The 19952-nt window shown below is 38.7% G+C and overlaps 2 protein-coding genes across 12 annotated transcripts in view; one reads left to right on the forward strand and one right to left on the reverse strand.

The window, feature by feature from the left end:
- The window catches only part of AKAP7 (A-kinase anchoring protein 7), a gene marked incomplete at its 5' end in the record, with an annotated part of 85986 nt that overhangs the window by 34435 nt on the left and 31599 nt on the right, over positions 1-19952 (forward strand). For all 4 annotated transcript variants that reach the window (XM_083498182.1, XM_083498183.1, XM_083498184.1 and 1 more), the window contains one exon: positions 10532-10644. In XM_083498182.1, coding sequence (XP_083354308.1) covers positions 10532-10644 — 113 coding nt within the window. The remainder of the gene's footprint in view (positions 1-10531; positions 10645-19952) is intronic.
- MSH5 (mutS homolog 5) lies at positions 6175-18126 on the reverse strand. 8 transcript variants are annotated; one of them, XM_083498088.1, is made up of 4 exons: positions 17765-18126; positions 15996-16044; positions 15335-15408; positions 11754-14792 (listed from the first exon to the last, which is right to left on the reverse strand). In XM_083498088.1, the coding sequence occupies exon 4, from the start codon at positions 14762-14764 to the stop codon at positions 12299-12301; it is 2466 nt and encodes an 821-aa protein (XP_083354214.1). In that variant the 5' UTR covers positions 14765-14792; positions 15335-15408; positions 15996-16044; positions 17765-18126; the 3' UTR covers positions 11754-12298. The 8 variants fall into 8 exon arrangements, 6 of the variants coding, with proteins under 6 accessions (XP_083354214.1, XP_083354216.1, XP_083354213.1 ...); XM_083498090.1 differs by lacking the exon at positions 17765-18126 and adding an exon at positions 17242-17423; XR_014524842.1 differs by lacking the exons at positions 11754-14792; positions 15335-15408; positions 17765-18126 and adding exons at positions 6175-6419; positions 17242-17428.

Raw genomic sequence — 19952 nt, forward strand, 5'->3', positions numbered from 1 at the left:
AGACTTGATTAGGCTTGCAACCATTGATAGCTTTGTGATGGGCCATTAGCCATTTAATTAACTTAGTCTTCAAGGTACCACAAGGCTCTTTGTTGTTTTTGCTGCCGAAGGCTACCCCTCTGGAAATTCATTAGCTTTGGAAAACAACAACAACAACAACAACAACAACAACACACACACACACAGAGAGAGAGAGAGAGAGAGAGAGAGAGAGAGAGAGAGAGAAGGAAGGTAACAGATTTGTAAATATCTGTGTTGGCCGAGATATACAAGTTAAATCAGAACGTAGTATTGGAGTGGATTGAGGTATGCTTGTACATCCCTAGCTGTTATTTGTAAGGGGTGTGGAAGTTCTCAACACAATGACATCATATCACATGTTTTCTGTTATGAGATATTATCAGGGAATGGGAGGAATAGATGTACTGTACAGCTGCTTCTTTTAGAGGCAGCCGCACAGGATCCATGTTGTCTAGCTCCATTGTAGGAATATACGAATGAAACTTTTTTAAGTTTAAGATTATTCTTTATACCATGTAAGATGAGAACTGGGTTTGCATTTTTTACTAGTGCCACACCGTTCTCTGGTAGAGTAACAATATAGCTTATGACAGAAGCAAGAACAGGAAATTAGAGATTTTTAAGACCAGCCAGCAACCAGACCTTCTGAATCTAATTAGATATGAATCTCATACAGGGATTGTACATGGCACCAACAACATCTGGGTTTTCCAGAGAGCCTGTACATAATTCTTGGCAGCAAGTCTCTAAACCATTTCACACAGAGTTAAAAGCTCAGTCGCAGACCAGGCAGGGCCTTGTTATTTATGCAAACTGATTAATTATTGCACAGTGCAGATCAGTTGAGCAGTTTTAGTAACATGTTGTTATCTGCTAGAAGCAACAAGTTGCAATGGTATCAAAATTGTAATTTGGAAGTGGTCAGATGAAGTAAGCCTCTTTTTTTGCTGTTGTTAGTCATCTGTCCTGATGGTTTTCCACAGATCAGTTGTATGCTGGCAAGACCAAGAGTGTCAGATTAGATCATCTGGCATTCTTTTTATTTTGTTTGTATTGTTTCCTAAATGAGCTCATCTGAAAGATATAACATTCTTTGTACCATTATGACCACTTTATTTCTCAGCGCTAGGAGAAGTGCTGATTTCCTGAAAGCAGATAGCTCCATAGGTCATTAACTGGAACAGAACAGTGAATTGTACTAAAAAAAGAGGAAAATAGTCAGTGACAAGCAACCTCAGTACTGAGAAACAACAGCAGAACACAGAATGGTTATCCTGTAAAATTCAGTCTTTGCTTGAGAGTCTGACTGTTCAAATACAGAGAAGTGGTGTTCTGGCCACAGGAGGGAGCCTTTATTTCATGAACAGAGCAGCACACTTTAAAAAGCAGCTCCAGAGGGTGAAGAAAGATAATAGAAAACAGATCAGTTTTACTGTTTTCTCTCCTTTGTCATAGGAAAATTAATTTCCTTTTCATGAGGACAATATGCAATAGCCGCTGAACATGGGAATTACCTTTATGAATGTTTCATATGGAGAGCAGATTAATTTATATTGCTTTACTTTGTCACGTAAGTTTGATCTTGGAACAATCCACTATGGAAAGAACTGCCTACACTAGACCAGATCAAGGACCCATCTAGTTGAGCACTTTGGCCCACCTGAGATGTAACAACAAACCATGACTTGTTCCAAGCATGAGTATACATTCCCTCTTCCTTCTGCTTCATGTGTGAGGGATGACTGAAAGCTTCCACTTCCTCTTAAGAATAAACTATAGCTAGCACACCAGGATATCACACTATGGTTTGATCCTGGTTTGTTTCAATTTGCAAAGGGAGAAGACTTATGTCAGGAACCCACACAATTTTCCTGATCCAAATTATTTCCGCTCCTCTGCATGGGTCAAAAGTGCCATTGAAGCAAGAATTTGGCATCTTATTTCTATGAATATTAGTTTCACTATTTTGATGTGCATGTTTCACTAATGGCACTGTATTTACCGTAAACATATAAGAAATGGGTATAATATCAGCGCTCAGAAATTATATCTGTTTTCTTAATCAGTTGCAATTCCTCAAATTGAAGCTGCCGGTATTTTATTTCTTTAAAAGCAAGTGGAACTTAATTTCTTCAGGTTGGTATCCCATATTAATAAAACAGGACAGAAACAGAGCGACCTGAGAGTCTTCTACATTAAATATGCATTATTGTATGCCATTTTGGTCATTTATACTTCAGTGAGTATAACACAACAGATGGAATATTTAAATATATTCATGACTGTAGTGGAACATATAAAAAAGTAAAATGCTTATGCAGGTTTGGTAGAACAGAAACCAGAAGAAGTGTATATCTAGTACATTAATAATTAAACCTAAATTAAAATAAGCTTCGTGGTAAAATTATACCGCTAATATATTTTTGGCAAGAAAATAAGGTTATAGGGAGATTTAAGTGAATAAGAATCAATTATCCCAATCAAAAGATATATATAATTTGATTCTGTTAAATGACTTCATCGTTTTGGTTTATATTTTAACTTGGGATGCTGGATAGTAAAATTTTAATTTTTTTTAAAAAGTATTATTACATAAAACTGCGTAAATGCATCCTATTGAATTCATTGTGTCTTCTCTACTATAAATGGTTATTGAACAATTTATTTACAGTGTAATCCACGAACAGCTGCAGGGCCCCTACACTTCCCCCTTTCCAAAGCTTGCCCAGGCTGAGTCCTGGCAGGTCCCAGACATTCCTGTGATAGCACAGTGGGGTGACTGTGCAACATCTGTTGTTGCTGTTTGCAGCTGTTCAGAACAGTTACAACCATTTCCACTCAGGTATTGGAAGCTCATAATTCCTGATTCTCCATTAGATACAGTGGCTTTGTGGATAGTATATGGACACTTCAGTTGTATGCTGTCTCAGAGCCCAGAGAGGTCTGGGACTTGCCAGGTTTTGAGTGCCTGGTAAACAAATATAGTATCCGATACCCATATAGTAAACCACTCTGGACCCTATTTCATACCAGGAAAGTGAAAACACAGAATAAAATGTTAGCAAATATATCTGTGTTGAGGGCTGGCTTTTGGAAGAATGGTGACAAGAGAAAAGAGCAGAGTTTCAGGAGAGCAGAGAAGCTCAGTTTTGCCACTGAATCAACCATAGGGGGTGATTTATTGTTCTTGGAAGAACAAGTTGGGAAAAGAGCCATGCTGAAATGAAGTAGCTGAGAGCTGATTTGCTTTGCTGTTCAGCTCATGGACATTGGTTTTCAATCTGGTTGTTGGAGCCTGAGCTGGTTGTATGGTATGCACATGACCAGCTCAGCCTGTGGCAGTGCATCTGGGAATCAGCATGGGCCAACTCAAAACTAGAGCCACCCTGGGGTGAAATAGGCCCAAGATAGCTTATCAAGGTAGAGCACATTGACTTTGAAAGTTGATAAGCAGAGAGGCACTGGAAGGAAAAAACAGAGGGTTGCCTAGAAAAGCTATTTAACTGGCAAATCCACAGGTCAAGACACATCTGGAGTGGTGAGGGTGAGAAAGTATCTCATGAATTATCTGTAGGTGCAGGACCAGGGACGCTATTGTCAGACTACATTGTGGTAAGACAGTTATTTCTTGTACCTTATTCCTTATCTTAGACTCCATTATAGACTTGAATTTGTTTCATTTTGTTTCACCCATTAGTAATGCAATAGGGCACGTATTCAGGTTCTAATATGTACACTTGTTAATGCTCTGACCTTCAATGATGCATCACAGTTCCAATTTCTGAAATTCTGACTGTGTTCTGTTTTGAGAAACATGCCTAATTTCTTCGTTTTGAAATTATTGGAGAGTAATTACTGACGCATTTCCTGAGTAAACTTTCCACAAGGAAATGGACATCCCCAGTAATTTCTAACATTGATTATATGTTTTTCAAGCCATTTGAAATGGCTGTTTGCCTCTCAGCATGTGGCCTCAGTACAAAATCAATACCAAATGAAGCTCTGACTCATTCGTTATTGATCTGTCTATTCCATTATTCAACTCTTGGAACTGCATTTTTGCTTGAAATGCAAACAAAAGTATTTTCTAATGTATATACAAATCTCTGGTTCTTAAGAGCTACTGGGGAGGTTATACTTTGGGTACCATCTACCAATGAAATAAATAAAAAAGGATCTGTCAAAGCAAGGAATAGGGCCTTCTCAGCAGTAGTGTCCCAGTTCAATATTTCCTTTCAGGGGAAGACCCACCAAAGATTGCACTTAAATTTCATTTTAGAGACCGCTTAAAACACTTACTAAGATGTTTATAATTTAAACTTCTGAGTTATTGTTTCTGTTGATGGGTTATTGAAGCAGAGAGGTGTTTGCTAGTTCTTTTGCATATTTTGTGCAAATTACTTGTTGATTTCTTTAAGTGTTTTTTCTTTAAAATCACTGAGTTTTTAGTTGGAAAGGGAAGTGAACAAGAAATTTAGCAAGTAAGAGATTCAAGTTACTGTAATTTAAAACAAGGGTGGCGGTAGGTGGATTGGATGTGGGTTCCTGAAATGCTGTATCTTTATCTCTCACCACCACTGTCCCTGTTTATTTAGTTTCACATGGATGAAAAATAAGCAATGACTCTTCATGGATGCTCCATATAAACAACATTTTATTGCTAAGTGCTTATTCTGGAGTTGCAGTTTCCAGCTTGCCTACTGAGTATATCTTTCATAAAGCACATACATTCCCCAGCCTGCTTCCCTCCACTGTTGACCCCTTCCTGCTTGAGTACCTATATTCCATACCAGAGATGCCCTTAGTCCTGCTAGATAGCACCAGCTTTACAACAGACCATCTGAGGGGACTGGATTATTTCAGCCTCTTGGGTGAGAGTTTAGAGAACATAGAGGCTCCCTAACATACAGAATTTGGCTATCCCTGATTTTGCTAGGATTGCAGTATTCAAAAGACCAAAACCCGGACACCACCACCATTGGGGCACTGCCCCCCTCACTGCTTATCTCCGCAGCTTGCCCCCTCCTTTAGGGTTGCTGGCACCTGGGGAGGGGTTATGGGAGCTGATGGACTGAGAAGGAGAGAAGAGATGGAAGGAAGAGAGCAACGACGGAGGGCACCGGGGAGGGATGTGGATGGCATGAGGCAGCTCTGCGCTGAAAAAGAGAGAGGAAATGGAAGGGAGAAAAAGAGATAAACATTGAAGGGCACTACGGAGGGACACGGCTGGTGTGAGCTGACCCCCGCTGCTGGCAGGAAAGGAAAGCGACCCCCCCAAGACATTTTTGCATATTCTTAAAAAACAAAACCCTGCCAGAGATTTTTACCCCTGAAAACCGGACATGTCCAGGAAAATCCGGACAAAAGGCAACCCTAAAATTATATAAGGCGTTTCTATACAGCTTTCTAAAACTTTAAATCTGTTTCTTTCCCTGAAAACAGTTCCTGCTGTCAGTAACTCATTGCAACTGGAAAAGTTACTTGTTAATTTTAGAGGCTCTTTGGGGAAAAAAACATTAAAGTATCATTCTGATAAGGGAGAAATGGAAAATAGGAAGCTGCCTCTAAGGTTGGAGGTCCTTATGTTATGAGTGGGAGGACTGGGATTGAAAGTGGCTTGCCTAAGGTTACCTAGTGAGCTCATAGTAGTGGCAGGATCTGAACCAGACTTATGGCTCTGTCTTACTGCCCCTAGGCTACACGGGTTGTCTATAGGGCTACCATCCTGGTCAACATCTTATTTGGTGTTCACTGCTCTCATACCCATACCAGTCACATATACCCTCTATCTCTTTGAGTTGAATCCAACAAAGTCATACTCAAAGTATGGACTTGTGGCAGGGGAGGAAAGGGATAAAAACCCTCTCCACATGCAGTAGCCCCTGCAAAACTCTATAGAAAAGATTTGAATATTGAAGTTATGGACATGTAATTCCAACATTTGCTGTGGCAGTTGGAAACAAATACATATTTTAATCTTTTTTTTCTTGAGTGTAGTGGGCTGGGGGTGGCAGCTAACCTGTGGTCCTGCAGTTATTGTTGGCCTCCAGTTTCCATCACCCCCTGCCAGCATGCTCAGTAGTCAGGAATGATGGGAGTTTTAGTCCATCTGCAGAGTCACAGGTTAGCTAACCTGGTTTTGCTCAGGTGTCCACTTGGAAAGTAAGTCCTGTTAAATTCAATGGTGCTTACTAACAGGTAAGTGGGGACTAGGAAAGCAGCACTGGTTGTATAGATTTCTTAAGTGGATAATGCCAGTCGGGCATGCCCACTTCTGCACTCCTTTCCTCTAGAGCAGTTTAGTCACTTGGTGAATCTGCCTTCTGTATATTTCTCATCTTCAGTGCGGAAACTCACATCTCCTATGGTGTTTTTCTTCTTTTAATGCTATAAGCAATCTTCACCCAGAAGCAAGGCCAAACATAGTAATAGAGATGTAATATTGTACCATTGGCACAAAACAATATTCTTTTTAATCATCCTGGAGATTTCCAAATGACTTACTTTTGCTGTAAATACAGCTGGCAATAAACACAACTAAACGGCACATTCCATTGACATTTTTCAAGTAGCAACATTAATATAAATACTGATTTCTTTTTAACATAAGTTTGATGTGCTGCAATCTTGAGATACTACAAACATTATTCTGAAATGAGTTTTTAATATCACAAACTAAATTTATCTGAGTAGTGCCTCTGCAGAGGTTAATGAACCATGCATGTAGCCCATTATCTTTAATATGAAAACTCTCTAATAGAAAACAATTATGTGAGCTTTGTCATTATTATTATTCCCCTAGGATGAAAAGACTTAAATGAAGGGAATCAAATGCATCTTTATATATATCTTTGAAATAAGTATGATTACCTTTATTTTCTTCATATGAAGAAGCTTACAAAATAAACGTCCTTCTGAAATTGATAATTGCCTGAGTTATTTTCAGGTTCTTATGCATGGGTTTAATCTTTTGAAGAACCTCTGTGTATCTGCCACTGAATCCTGTATGTTGTAGATTATTTAGGAGTGGCGGTAGGGAGGGCGTGTAAGGAAATATTGTCACTTTGTACAAGGTACCAGTCAGGCCTTTTGGACCTAGAAAAGACTCAGCTCTACAGCCCTTCCTCAGGATAAGCTCAAACGGTTGGAAATATATTTCTGTTCTTTTTGTCAAACACCATAAGAACACAATCTGAAAACTCCACTCTTCCCATATTGCCTTTTTTAAAAAATATGTGATTGGCAGAATTCAGTGTAGGCAATGATTTTTTAATTTTTTTCACAGTTCTTCACTAAAGTAGAATAAGCATTGACCCTGCTGATTTGGGAAAACAGAGCTTTAGTTCTTTTAACTCTTACATGTAGAGATATTTATGCTAATTCAAAGTAGGTTTATTTCCAATGACAACCAAACTGCTTTTTTAGGGCTGCTAATCAGTCATTTTAAAGACTTTTACAGACTGGTGCAGCAATCCACCTTCTGATAACAAGCCATTTTTAGCTTTCTCCTCCTCTTTGAGCAAGCTTTTGTTTAGTGCCCCAGCTCCACCCTTTCCTATGTTTGTGGGACAATAATCAGCAGCTGTTCTTCTAAGGACTTTTTGTTTGACAACACACACAAATTAATTCTTTTAGGGATCTACATGGTACCAGAAGGCCATAACAGCCAGATTTATTTTTCTGACTTCTTTGCTTTAAAAAAAATTGAAATCAGGAAGCGCAAGACAAAGCACAGTAGCACAAATATTTTGGAATCATAAGATATCTCACAACCCTTTTTCATTTGGTAATAATTAGCTTCACATGGTAGAAAGTGGCGTATTAACATCAGGCTAGATGTTAATAAGGTGGAAAACTCCCATATATGGCGATAGACTCCAGAAGCTTTACCCAGATGTTGGCCCCAGTCTTCAGTAGGTGCTCTTATCAACAATTCCTGTGCAGACTCCGAACTATATACACGGTGCAAAATCAGTATTATAGTGATAATACCAATCACCACGTTTCGCTTAAATTTGTATAGGAGCGCTCGTGCAAAGAGATCAATAAGAAAGAAATCAGTATGAGTTAGCACATGTTGTACTACATGTGTTGATTTTATATGTGTATACAAATTGTAGAGTTGGAAGGGACCCCTAGGGTCATCGTTCAACCCCCTGCAGTGCAGTAAAAAGTATCCATAAGAATACACATACATGAATTTGTTGAAATAAATTTAAAAAATAAAAAATTGTCCAGTAGCACCCTTAGAGACCAACTAAGTTTGTTCTGGGTATAAGCTTTTGTGTGCATGCACACTTCTTCTCGAAAGCTTATACCCAGAACAAACTTAGTTGGTCTCTAAGGTGCTGCTGGACATTTTTTTTCATTTATTTTGACTGCGTCAGACCAACACGGCTACCTACCTGAACCAACTTTATGTAGTAGAGCATGTAATTTGTGTGTAAATTGACCCCAAGTTAAGAAAAATAACATGAGTTTTCTTGATATTTTACTGTATATCGGCATATTGTTCTATTCGCCATGTGTTATCCAAAGGTTCAAAATGGGTTTCCTACAATCCAAACAAACATACACAGTACATGTGACCATCTGAAAAGAAATGAAAAAAAGAGTACTATGATCTGATGAAGACTATCTCCCTATGAAAAGATAATGGCAGCTGGACTTAGGAGAAAGCATACCTCGAAACCTCAATCATTATTTGATTTGTAAAACTCCAAATTTCCTGTTTGTTTGAGCCCTCTAATGCCTTTTCACCAAGTTGGCTTGAATCTACATCCTTTGCAGAGGAATTCAGCACAATATGAGGAAGCAAATATTATAAAACTCCAAGCGAGAAATGAATTACAACAATGAACTGGAGAAATGAGCTTGGTGATCGATCTTCTTCAGATACCTTGTCCATTACAGAGCATTCCTCCTTTATTTGCTTCTGTTTAGAGTACAGAACGCTGATCAGATGTTTGAGCAGCTTCCTGGAGAGAATGTGGCATAGTTTCCTTACATATTCAGTAGGATAGGTGGATTGTAGGGGGTTCTTAATTTTAAGACCCGTAGGTATAATGTCCAGGTTCTTGCATTTAGTCAGAAAGGAGACATCAGTCTGTACCTGTGCAAGTTTCTTTGTGAGGTTGGTGGACTTCCATTTCATGCGGCTCAATGTGGTGCCTTCCATGATTCTAGATTCAGGTAGGTAGCTGTGTTGGTCTGACGCAGTCAAAACAAATAAAAAAATTACAAAATTGTCCATTAGCACCTTAGAGACCAACTAAGTTTGCTTATACCCGAACAAACTTAGTCGGTCTCTAAGGTACTACTGGGCAATTTTTAAATGAATTTGTTGAAAGCCAAAATGCATGTTACTGGCAGTGTTTAGAACTGAATCCAGCTTTCCTAACATCTTTGAATGTCACTGCTTTCTTTGCATGGAAGGTTTGTATGGATTTACAATATTTTCAAGCAATTAAATTGAACAGAGAAGTGCATGTCTGTCAACAGGTGTTGATGGGAAATACCAATAATTCATAGGTATTAAAATAAGTGTCCAGTATTGATCTGATACCCTTGGAGCTTTTTTTTTTAAAAAAACCCAACAACAACAAAAACCCCAACAACAACAACAAAAACAACAACACCCAGTGGTGATTATGGCAGGCTGATAGAAGCCAATTGTTCAGTTTTCCTTTTTAAACTGCATTATAGTTATAACAAGCAACCAACACCCCCCCTCACGCCAAAATAATAATTCAACCAGCCTAAGACACTAGATCAGTACAAAATACAAGAAAGAAATAACAACCCTGTATGTACTCGAATTTAATGCTCACCGTTTTTGGTCAAATTATGTTGCGAAAATTAAGGTGCACATTAGATTCAATGCCACATTTACATTCACCAGCTAATACTTCTTTGGTTTCAAGGTTCTGAAAATTGAGGTACGCATTAGATTTGATGGCGCATTAGACTTAAGTAAATATGGTAAAAAAAATACTAAACACAATAAAACCAACACCTCATGGCAACTGATCCTGCTAGTCTAAATGCCACAGTTTATGTTGTTTTACTGGCTATCAGTTATATAGTTCTGTTATGTTTCACTGGTACAACAGTGTGAGTCAACATTGCTATGCCTAGAACAGTGTTGACCTGGCAAACTTTAGTCTTAGGTGGTACAAATTTGGGCAGAAATGAATTGTGACAGATGTAAAACAACACATGTAAGCATCACCTTGAGGGCTTTTCATCTGCTACAAAGCTATGTTAGGAAGGTGGGTTTGTTGCACTAACGAGTATAGCAGATTGGCTCTTTCCATTTTTAAAAAATATGCAATTTTTAAAATGTGTATCTAGTTTCAAGTGCGTAATTCTGTGGTTTGCTTGTAAGTTTAAATTAGACTCTATCTGAACATTTGTTCTCGTTTCTGTCATATCATTCATAATTTTATCAAACTTTATAGTCTGCACAGTGTTTGGAATTTTAAAAGTTTCTCCATTTGTGCCTACCTAGATATTGTGAGGAAGATATTTAAAGAAAAGGGCATCGTCACAGGAGATGATAAAGCTTTTAAGCCTCACTTGACCTTCATGAAGCTGTCAAAATCACCAAAACTACGAAAACAGGTGCAGTCATTTTGTACATCACAATATCTATACAAATGGTGGGGGAATGCTATGACCTTTAAGAAATTGTACTATAAAGGAGGTTCAAATTTCCAAACACAGTAACCCAGAAGTCAAGTAGTGGTGCTTAAAAATACAGTGGTACTTTGGTTTAAGAACAGTTCGGTTTAAGAATGATTTGGATTACAAACTCCGCAAAACTGGAAATACTGTCCCGGTTTGAGAACTTTACTTTGGTCTAAGAACGGAATCCGAACAGTGGAAGGGCACCAGCGGCAGAAGGCCTCATTAGGGAAAGCGATCCTCGGTTTAAGAATGGTTTTGGTGTAAGAACGGACTTCCAGAACGGATTAAGTTCGTAAACTGAGCTACCACTGTATATATTATATTGGGCAATATCCAAGGCATTTGTTCCATTAGTGCAAGAATTCTCCCTCTATGCCCTCCCCAAATCTTTTCCAGAGGGTTGGCTGTGTGGCAAACTCCCTGAATATTGATGGGGGCGAGATAATGTGACAGTGTTTTGGGTGATTTAAAAGTAAGACACTCCCTGTCAGTAACACTGGAGAGAGATTCTCTGCATGTGGTAGCATTTACTAATATCCAGCAACAAGAACTCTTAATGTGAAATGAAAATCTGTGACCACTTATTCACCAACCAGAGGTTCCAAGTAAGGATGAGGCATGTTGGAAACCAAACTAGAATTTTTAATCACACTCAGTGAGGGTTACAGCTTAATGGTTACTCTGATAAGGCACAGCCCTTAGTTTTGGTCAAAGCCACTTTAGAGAAGTTTTTTTTAAAAAATCTGTTTCTAATTAAAGTGATTCCTCCTGGAATGGTTATTTCTTCTACTATGCTAGTAAAACTCTAATGCAAATGTCCACACTGAATTGCAACAATTAAAGTATATCTCCTCAGTCTAGTGTATAAACATTTAAAGTATTATCATGATTTATATTAACCAATTTCTCCTGAATGTGTTCTGAGACTATAGATAATAATCTGCCAAATTTCTTTCCTTTATAATAATTCAACATTGTTTGGTTGTGTAGCTTGTTTTAGGTTTTTTTTAGAGTATAATAAACATACTTAAGGCATACTTAAGTTCATATTTATTCAACAATAATTTGTTTAAACAGTAAAGAGGAAGTTTATGTAAAACTGAACAATAACAATGAATAGAACTTAGAACACAAATATAATATTTTAATAGTCTTATTTAATTTTACCTAGTAAGCAATTCAATTATTTAAAGTAATTTATTTTTCTTATATTTATTAGTATTATGCACCTGAAGATGTATGCTTCTCTTTCAAATAATCTTTCCAAATATCGCTTATTGTTACTATAGAATTTCTTCATTACCTAAGTAATGCAGTGAAGGCCAGAGAGTTGTCTAAAGATCCCTAGCAGCTTTCTCTCCTAGGACATGAGCACTTTCAAGCATCCTTTTCCTTCTGCCTTTCCCAAGGCATTTCTGCCACTACATTGTGGTCGTGTGTCAAGTACCTGGTATGCATGGCTGCATTCATTTTGGTGGATCACAAGTTGTGCAGGCTTCTTTGACATCTATAGATGAATTAACTTGAGCAAGGACTCCCGTTTCTTTTGTTTGTCATAACCAACTAAGCAGAAGCAATTCAGTACATGTTATGCCTTTTTAATAGGGTGCAATATGGTTGCTGAAGAGGGAAGCACCTCTTCACTCATAAACTCCTTTAAATCCAGCTGAGGATTATCGAGATCCAGGGAGAGGAATTTATCTACCAGAGATTTGCAACTTTGCAACTGTTTCTCCTTTGAAGAATGGTCAGTGTGTTGGATGGGTTTCCCATTGCGGAGCAACTCTGACACTTCTACTCCTCGGGCAATCAGTTTAGGTGGCATGCCAGCCAAATCTGCAATATTAGCTGCATGGCTGACAGTGGACATGCCTTCTTTGATCCGGTAGAAAAACACAAGTTCATCTCCATCTTGGTGGGTGTCCATAGTCAGATATTGCAGAAGAGGACTGTCAGGCAGGAGATTCAGCTGCATCAGGCTGTGGAAATTAGTGGCAACAAAAATGTGTGGGCATTGGGTTGCTTGTCTAATCCAGTACCTTAGCACAGCCGCCAGAAGAGAGAGGCCATCTACTGTGTTTGTGCCTTTGCCAAATTCATCAATGAGCACCAAAGACCTTTCAGTGGCATTGTTTACTGCCTTGGCTACTTGGTTAAGATCAATCATGAAAGTGGACAGTCCTAGAGATACTGACTCTCTGCTATGGATCCTGGTGTAGATTCCATCCACTGCCCCTATCTCAGCTTCAGCAGCCGGAACGTAGCTGCCAATTAGGGCCATAAATGTAATAATGCCTATCTGCTTTAAATATACACTCTTTCCAGATGAATTGGGTCCAGTGAGGATCTTAATCCGGCCATGCGTTTCAGTGCTCTCCGCTGAGTTGGGGAAAAAGGTCTTTGCACATAACTCCATCAGTGGATGCCTTCCATCCTTAATACGGATCATGTGGGAGTGAGAGAAGCATGGACGGGTATATCCATTCTCACGAGCCATCACTGCTAAAGAGAGCAGCACATCTAAGTGTGCTGTGTATTCAATCACATCACTAAGTACTGCAGACTTTTCCAAAATCTTAGTTTGTAGCTGGTCCATGATCAGTATTTCTTGATCCCTTATTTCACAATGAAGATCACCAAGCAAACTATCCAGTTCCTTTGTCCTGGCACTGCGGTAGTGAAGCTTTTCTTCTGACAAGAACATGAAATCTAGTCCCTCAATCTCAAAGTCACTCATTTCCACCATTGTGGGCAGCCGTGGAATGGAGAGTAAGAATCCTATTAAGGGAATATAAATAACGGTACAGGATGGAATTCTATTATCCAGGTCCTCCAGTTCTTTTCGGGCCACCTCTGTAAGGAAGGCTGAAAGCCCCATCAGCTTTCGTTTCTTTTCATCAATGGTGGGATCTACATTTGGTCTGACAGTGAAGTGGTTTGCTGAGATACTGCCTTCAAAATCTACCACTTTGCTGATTAGGCTGGCAATATAGTGTAGATCTTCAGTGAAGACTTGTGAAATAGTCTGGAAGAGCTCAATGGTATTGGGCAGGGAGCGACATGTATCTCTGAGGCACACAGCACTGTAAACGGTTTTGTACAGTGCTTGCCAGTCACTTACCTTAGTGTTAGAAACAGCCATGCGCCTAAGAATCAGGGGCACATTTTTAATATTTTTGAGGCATTCCTGTAGGGTCAGAACTATTTCATGATTCCGAGCTAACAGGAAAAATTGGATAACATCAAGACGTTTGTTCAGTTCTGTCAAATTGCGTGTGGGTCTCATGAGCCACAGTCTCATCAGCTTCTCTCCCCACTTGCATCTACAGTGGTTCAGAATCCCATATAAGCTGAGTCCTTCTTTTTTCCCGCTGGCTTGTTTATACACAGAAGGATGCACTTCACTTTTAAATATCTGCAGCACAGAGTAAGCATCTTGATCCACGTGTACAATATCTGTCAGTACAAACTTTTTAAAGGCAAGGATAGGAACATTGACACTACTATCTTCCAGTTCAACTCCAACCCTCCTCCTGTCAAGAAACTTCAGCAATCCTCCTAGCACTCTTACCACGAGTGGGCTCTCAAAAGGAATAATAGACGACAAATAGAGGATTTTCTCAGTTGCTGTCATGTCAGAGGGGACAAAAGGGAATTGCCTAGATAGGATCCTTTGTTTGCTTACTTCTAAACCAAAATCCATATTTGGATACAGGACCACCTCTGGCTTTCCTCCTTCCTGATGTTCTCCCATAGTATTACCTAAATTGGACAGGAATTTGGCTATGCTATAATCTTGCTTAGCACTACTTAATATGTATTTGGGAAGTACTTCATCAACCACTTTCTGGAGCAGCTTAAGGTCTTCATTGTCTGGTGTGTCAGCCATAAAGTAGATAGAGCAGTCTCCAGTGTCATAGTAGGCAATACCCAGCTCTCCTCCATACCACAATACACACATGCAGATCTCATGCTGTTCTTGTTCATCTTCTTGATCAATGGTAGGCAATGGTTGGGGCTGGCAGTTGGTGGCAAAAGAAGCAGTAGCACTCATTTTTAACAGAATTCTAGAAGATATGTGGCTGGGTAAACAAAGCATTCTTTTTAGTGTTTTCTTTAACTCTCCCACTTTTCCTCGCAAAGCTACCCCTCCCATTTGGCTATTTCTCCAAACCTATGATATCACTGTTCTTATTTCTTACATGGCCTTGTTATATTTTATCTTACTCTGTGCATTCCCCTCTCACTTTGTTCCTTGTTTACTATATATGTCTCCTAATCAGTTGCAGAAAAAAAGTGGGCAGATCACCCAAGACCTCACTTCTGGTAGGAAAAGAGTATCTAGTTTGCAGTTGTTATGGCAGGTGTCTAGTTCTGAGATGCACATTTACTGCAATACCACACTCATGACCTGGTTGAGGACAAGCAAAGAGTGTCACTTTCCTTAAACAAATTCACATTGTTTCTGCCACTACAGAACCCTTCCCTAACAACAAGTTTTGTTAATAACCAATTTCACAAAGTAGCACCTTAAATTAAAATTGCAGAAATAGGTCCCCCAATCACACTATAATGTTTTTTCAACATTATTCTCTATGTGTAGTAAGGTAAAGTATCTGCTTACATATATATGTATGATAGAAAGATCAGGTGGTACTTCTGTGTTTGAGCATTTCCTCACGTGTGCAATGTGGTATGCTTCAAAGTTGTAAATGAAAGAGAGAATGGTATGAATGAATGAATGAAGAGAGGTATTGTATATGTGTTGATGGAAGTGAATGAGTGAGTCTGCAACGAGGAAAGAGGGAAATGGAGCATCACCCTTTCCTACCTTTCTATCTTTGCTGCATATGCATAGAAACAAAACAAACAACAACAAAAATAACTGTTACAACAGTTGTCTAACAACAAAAATAACTGTTACAGCTACATTTGAAAAAAAGAAAGACTTTCAAAAATTTCACAAGATTATTAGACACAAAAGGCACCAGAAGGATTCTATGATTGATTGATTAAGTAAATTAGTATTTTGTGAAGACGATACAGGTAACTCACAACTTATACTCATTTAACTTGTGCACATTCAGCTTTACATGCTTAGGGGCGGGGAATGAAAAATAAAATAAAATAAAATGGGGTGGACACCAAGGGGGAAAAAACTTTTGCAATCCCAGTCACCACTGCACCCAGTGTGTTTTGACCATACACCATTTTGGCTTTAGGCACTATCCTCAGAATGTAAGTCTCATGTAAGTTTAGAGTCAGCTATACCGTAATAGTCTTACCTGAATTCTTCTTAAGTTGCTAATTGTGAACGGTCACTATTTGAAGAGTCTAGAGAAAACAGATAGATTATACAGAATAGGTAGAATCAGATGCTTTTGGACCTTTATAGCAATATGAAAGGTAGCTAATAAACTGTTCAAGAAGTGGTTTTGAATGTACAGAAGAGTGAGGTGGACTTTGATATGAGACTAATCACTAGAAAGTATAATTAAGAGGAGATTCATCATTCTTTAGCATGAAAGTAATATTTTACAACATGGCTTTTGCAAGCAAAGTAACAAGAAAAATGTGAACAAGGTAGTTTGCCTTCTACACAGAACAAGTAGAGAGCTTGAAGAATATTTAAATGCAAAAACATAGTTAATCACATGCATGTGAGGCCTCTTGAGTTCAGTGTTTCAGCATATCTGATATAATGGTTAGATAAGAGATCAGTATCCAACCGTTGAGTGAATCAACATGATCCATTTGGGGTCTTATTCTCAAATTGGGTGTACAGTGGTACCTCGGGTTACATACGCTTCAGGTTACAGACTCTGCTAACCCAGAAATAGTGCTTCAGGTTAAGAACTTTGCTTTGCGATGAGAACAGAAATTGTGCTCTGGCGGCGCGGCAGCAGCAGGAGGCCCCATTAGCTAAAGTGGTGCTTCAGGTTAAGAACAGTTTCAGGTTAAGTACGGACCTCCGGAACAAATTAAGTACTTAACCTGAGGTGCCACTGTACTAGTTTCTATAAAATTCATTATGAATTTGTGCGTGTGTTTGGAAATAGTTGTCTGACTGCTTTACCAGATTATGGTTGTACGTAATGTTTGAAAAGCCACAAAACCCACCAGAGGTTTGGCAGGCCTTATAACGATCATGGGAACCAGGCAGAGGGCCTTCTCGGTAGTGGTGCCTGCCCTGTGGAACGCCCTCCCATCAGATGTCAAGGAAATAAACAACTACCTGACTTTTACAAGACATCTGGAGGCAGCCCTGTTTAGGGAAGTTTCTAATGTTTGGTGCTTTATCGTGTTTTAAATATTCTGTTGGGAAACCCAGCCAGATGGGTGGGTATAAATAATAAATTATTGTTATTATTATTAGGTTGAAAACATCAACCCTGGTTTGAAAACTAATTAAAAATGCTTTGTGAATTATATTTCTGTTGCTCTCTTATTGTAACATTGGCTAGAGATTATAATTAGACAAGGCTACAGGATACTATGAAGCTGGTTTATATCCCTTTACTGCAGACAAACCTTATGCCCCCTCAAGCAGACAAAGATACCTGAATAAGAGCTTAAAAAAAGAAGTGGAAGGAAACCAGAGCTCCCTCATAATATAACCACTGCTGGACTATACCATTCCAGCCTGCTGTGGGGGGAGGGGACGGTTAGATGCTTTAACGCTTTCCCTCATAAAATACTACTGCATATAAAACGAAATGTCCCTTGCCAGTTATGGAGTAATTCTGGTATGTTTTTCCTCAATATCCCATAGACTGTGTAACAGGATATTTGTCCTGTCAGGATATTGTATTAAGGCAGTGCCCCTTTAGTTCAGGTTCCACCAAAAGCCTCAAAATTATCTGCTTAAAGGTAATTGTAGTTAAGTGGCATATACATTGTTTAAACAGATAAAAATTCCATAGCTTCTAAAAATGATACCTGTTGAGCTTATAGTTTGAAACATGACATATGTGAGGTTTATGAATGTGTCACCTTGCAAACCCAATAAAAATTGTCTCAAAAATGCTGAAGATTAACACTTGGGAATATATACCTCAAAGTGACAGTTTTTGCTCCAATATTTATACAGGCATATTTTTTTACATTTGTGTGGTAAACTACTCATGTATTCAAGCTTGTTAAGGAAGACATGTCTTCATGGCTTTGGTGAAGTTACGAATGTCAAAAGTTCAAATGTCAAAAGACTTTTCTGCCCCATTAAAACCCATGGTAGCAACTACTGGCAAATAATACGTGGCGTGTTTGTAATTTAAATACTGATGTACGAAATCCCCACTCAGCCATGAAGCTCGCTGGGTGACCATGGGCCAGTCACTCAAACTCAGCCTCCCCTACCTCACAGGGTTGTTGTGAAGATAAATGGGGAGCAGCAGAACTGTGTAGGCCACCTTGAGCTCTTTGGAGAGAAAGTGGCATATAAATGTAATAAGTGAAATAAAATAAACGTTGAGATTATCACAGCTTTTGCGGAGGGAGTCTGCTAGTAATTTAATTTAATTTAATTTAATTATTACAATTTATGACAATGGGGTGCAGAAGTTGCTAGGTTTTAGGGGCCTGTGGGCACATTTGGAAAACTAAGAAGAGAAGAAGAGTTTGGATTTGATATCCCACCTTTCTCTCCCTTTAAGGAGTCTCCAAGCGGCTAACATTCTCCTTTCCCTTCCTCCCCCACAACAAACACTCTGTGAGGTGAGTGGGGCTGAGAGACTTCAGAGAAGTGTGACTGGCCCAAGGTCACCCAGCAGCTGCGTGTGGAGGAGCAGGGACGCAAACCCAGTTCCCCAGATTACGAATCTACTGCTCTTAACCACTATACCACACTGCCTCTAAGAAACTGTTGAAGGCATCACCTCACAACTGCACACCCTCAACTGCATGCACACATCTCACAACCACACATGAACACAGATAGTGAGGAAGCATAATTTGTGACATTACACAACATCAATATGGATCACAGGGCATGTCTGATAAGGCATTAGCATTATTTTTCAGTTTTCTGGCTTTGAAGAGCTTGAGCCAGTATGACATAGCTTTAAATCAGCAAGGTTTTTAAATCATTGTATTGTATTGATTCTGCAGATATTTAACTAACTGCAAATTATACTTGAGTTATAAGAGTCAGTGTTGCATTAGGGGTTATCAAGAGATGACTCATGTGGAATTAACATCATTTACCACTAGATGTCAGTGACATTTCAAGAATTAGGAAAAGCAAAGTAATATTTTGGACAGTGAGCAAATATTCTGTCCAAATATATTCTGACACACTTGCTTTGTTTTTACCTCAGAAAGCTTCTTCAAAAGTACTTGAATAAAAAGAAATGCAGCATTATTATTACTATTACAACAACAACAACAACAACTACTACTACTACTACTACTATTTCCGTATTTCTTTTCCTTCCAGTCTGGAGCCCAGGGCAGTGTACAGCATTAATAAAAACACTAAATTAAAAAATTATTACGTTAAAGGCAATTAAAAAAACTCATTGCATTCAACAGAACCCAAATTAAAACTGCAGCAACATATTTCAACTGCTGGCACATTTATCTCCCCAAAACACAGATGAACAAGTATATATTTAGCTGATATCTAAAGACTACCAATGAGGAGGACAGCTGTACTTTTCCAAGAAGGCAATTCTATAATGCACTGAACAATTCTAACAGATATGATAAAGGAACCATGCAATACGTAGAATTAAATTTGAAACAGCTGACCATAGCATCTTTCTATTACTTGTCTTTAAAATTGCTTATTTTAAATGACCAAGCCAAATTTATATGCCTATGGTATGCCAGTATTTTAATGGAATAATACTCATTAAATAATCAGGAGCCAGCTGTTTACCTCGACAGGTGCCCAATAATGCTAATCTCTGATTTAATTAATGTTGTGCTGATACCATTTACTGGTTATACCAGACAAAATGTATTGTACCAATCAACTGAGTATAGGATTTCTCCGTATTGATGTGCATCCTGACCCAACAGAAGTGATCTATAGCTGGTAACAGGTTTTCATTCACAGATCTCTGCTACTGACAGACAAAAAGACGCTAGGAGAGTGGGCAACTGCTTTAGGTATGACATTTAAATATAATACGTAAGTTTCTGCATCTGCAATGGACTCATCAGCTGGATTATTAGCCAGCAAGACTATCAAGTTTTATTTCAAAATTTCAGCACGTTGAAACTTTGGTCAGTAGAACCAA

The sequence above is a fragment of the Podarcis liolepis genome (assembly GCF_965112155.1).
Source record: "Podarcis liolepis genome assembly, chromosome: 3".
Classification (NCBI taxonomy): domain Eukaryota; kingdom Metazoa; phylum Chordata; class Lepidosauria; order Squamata; family Lacertidae; genus Podarcis; species Podarcis liolepis.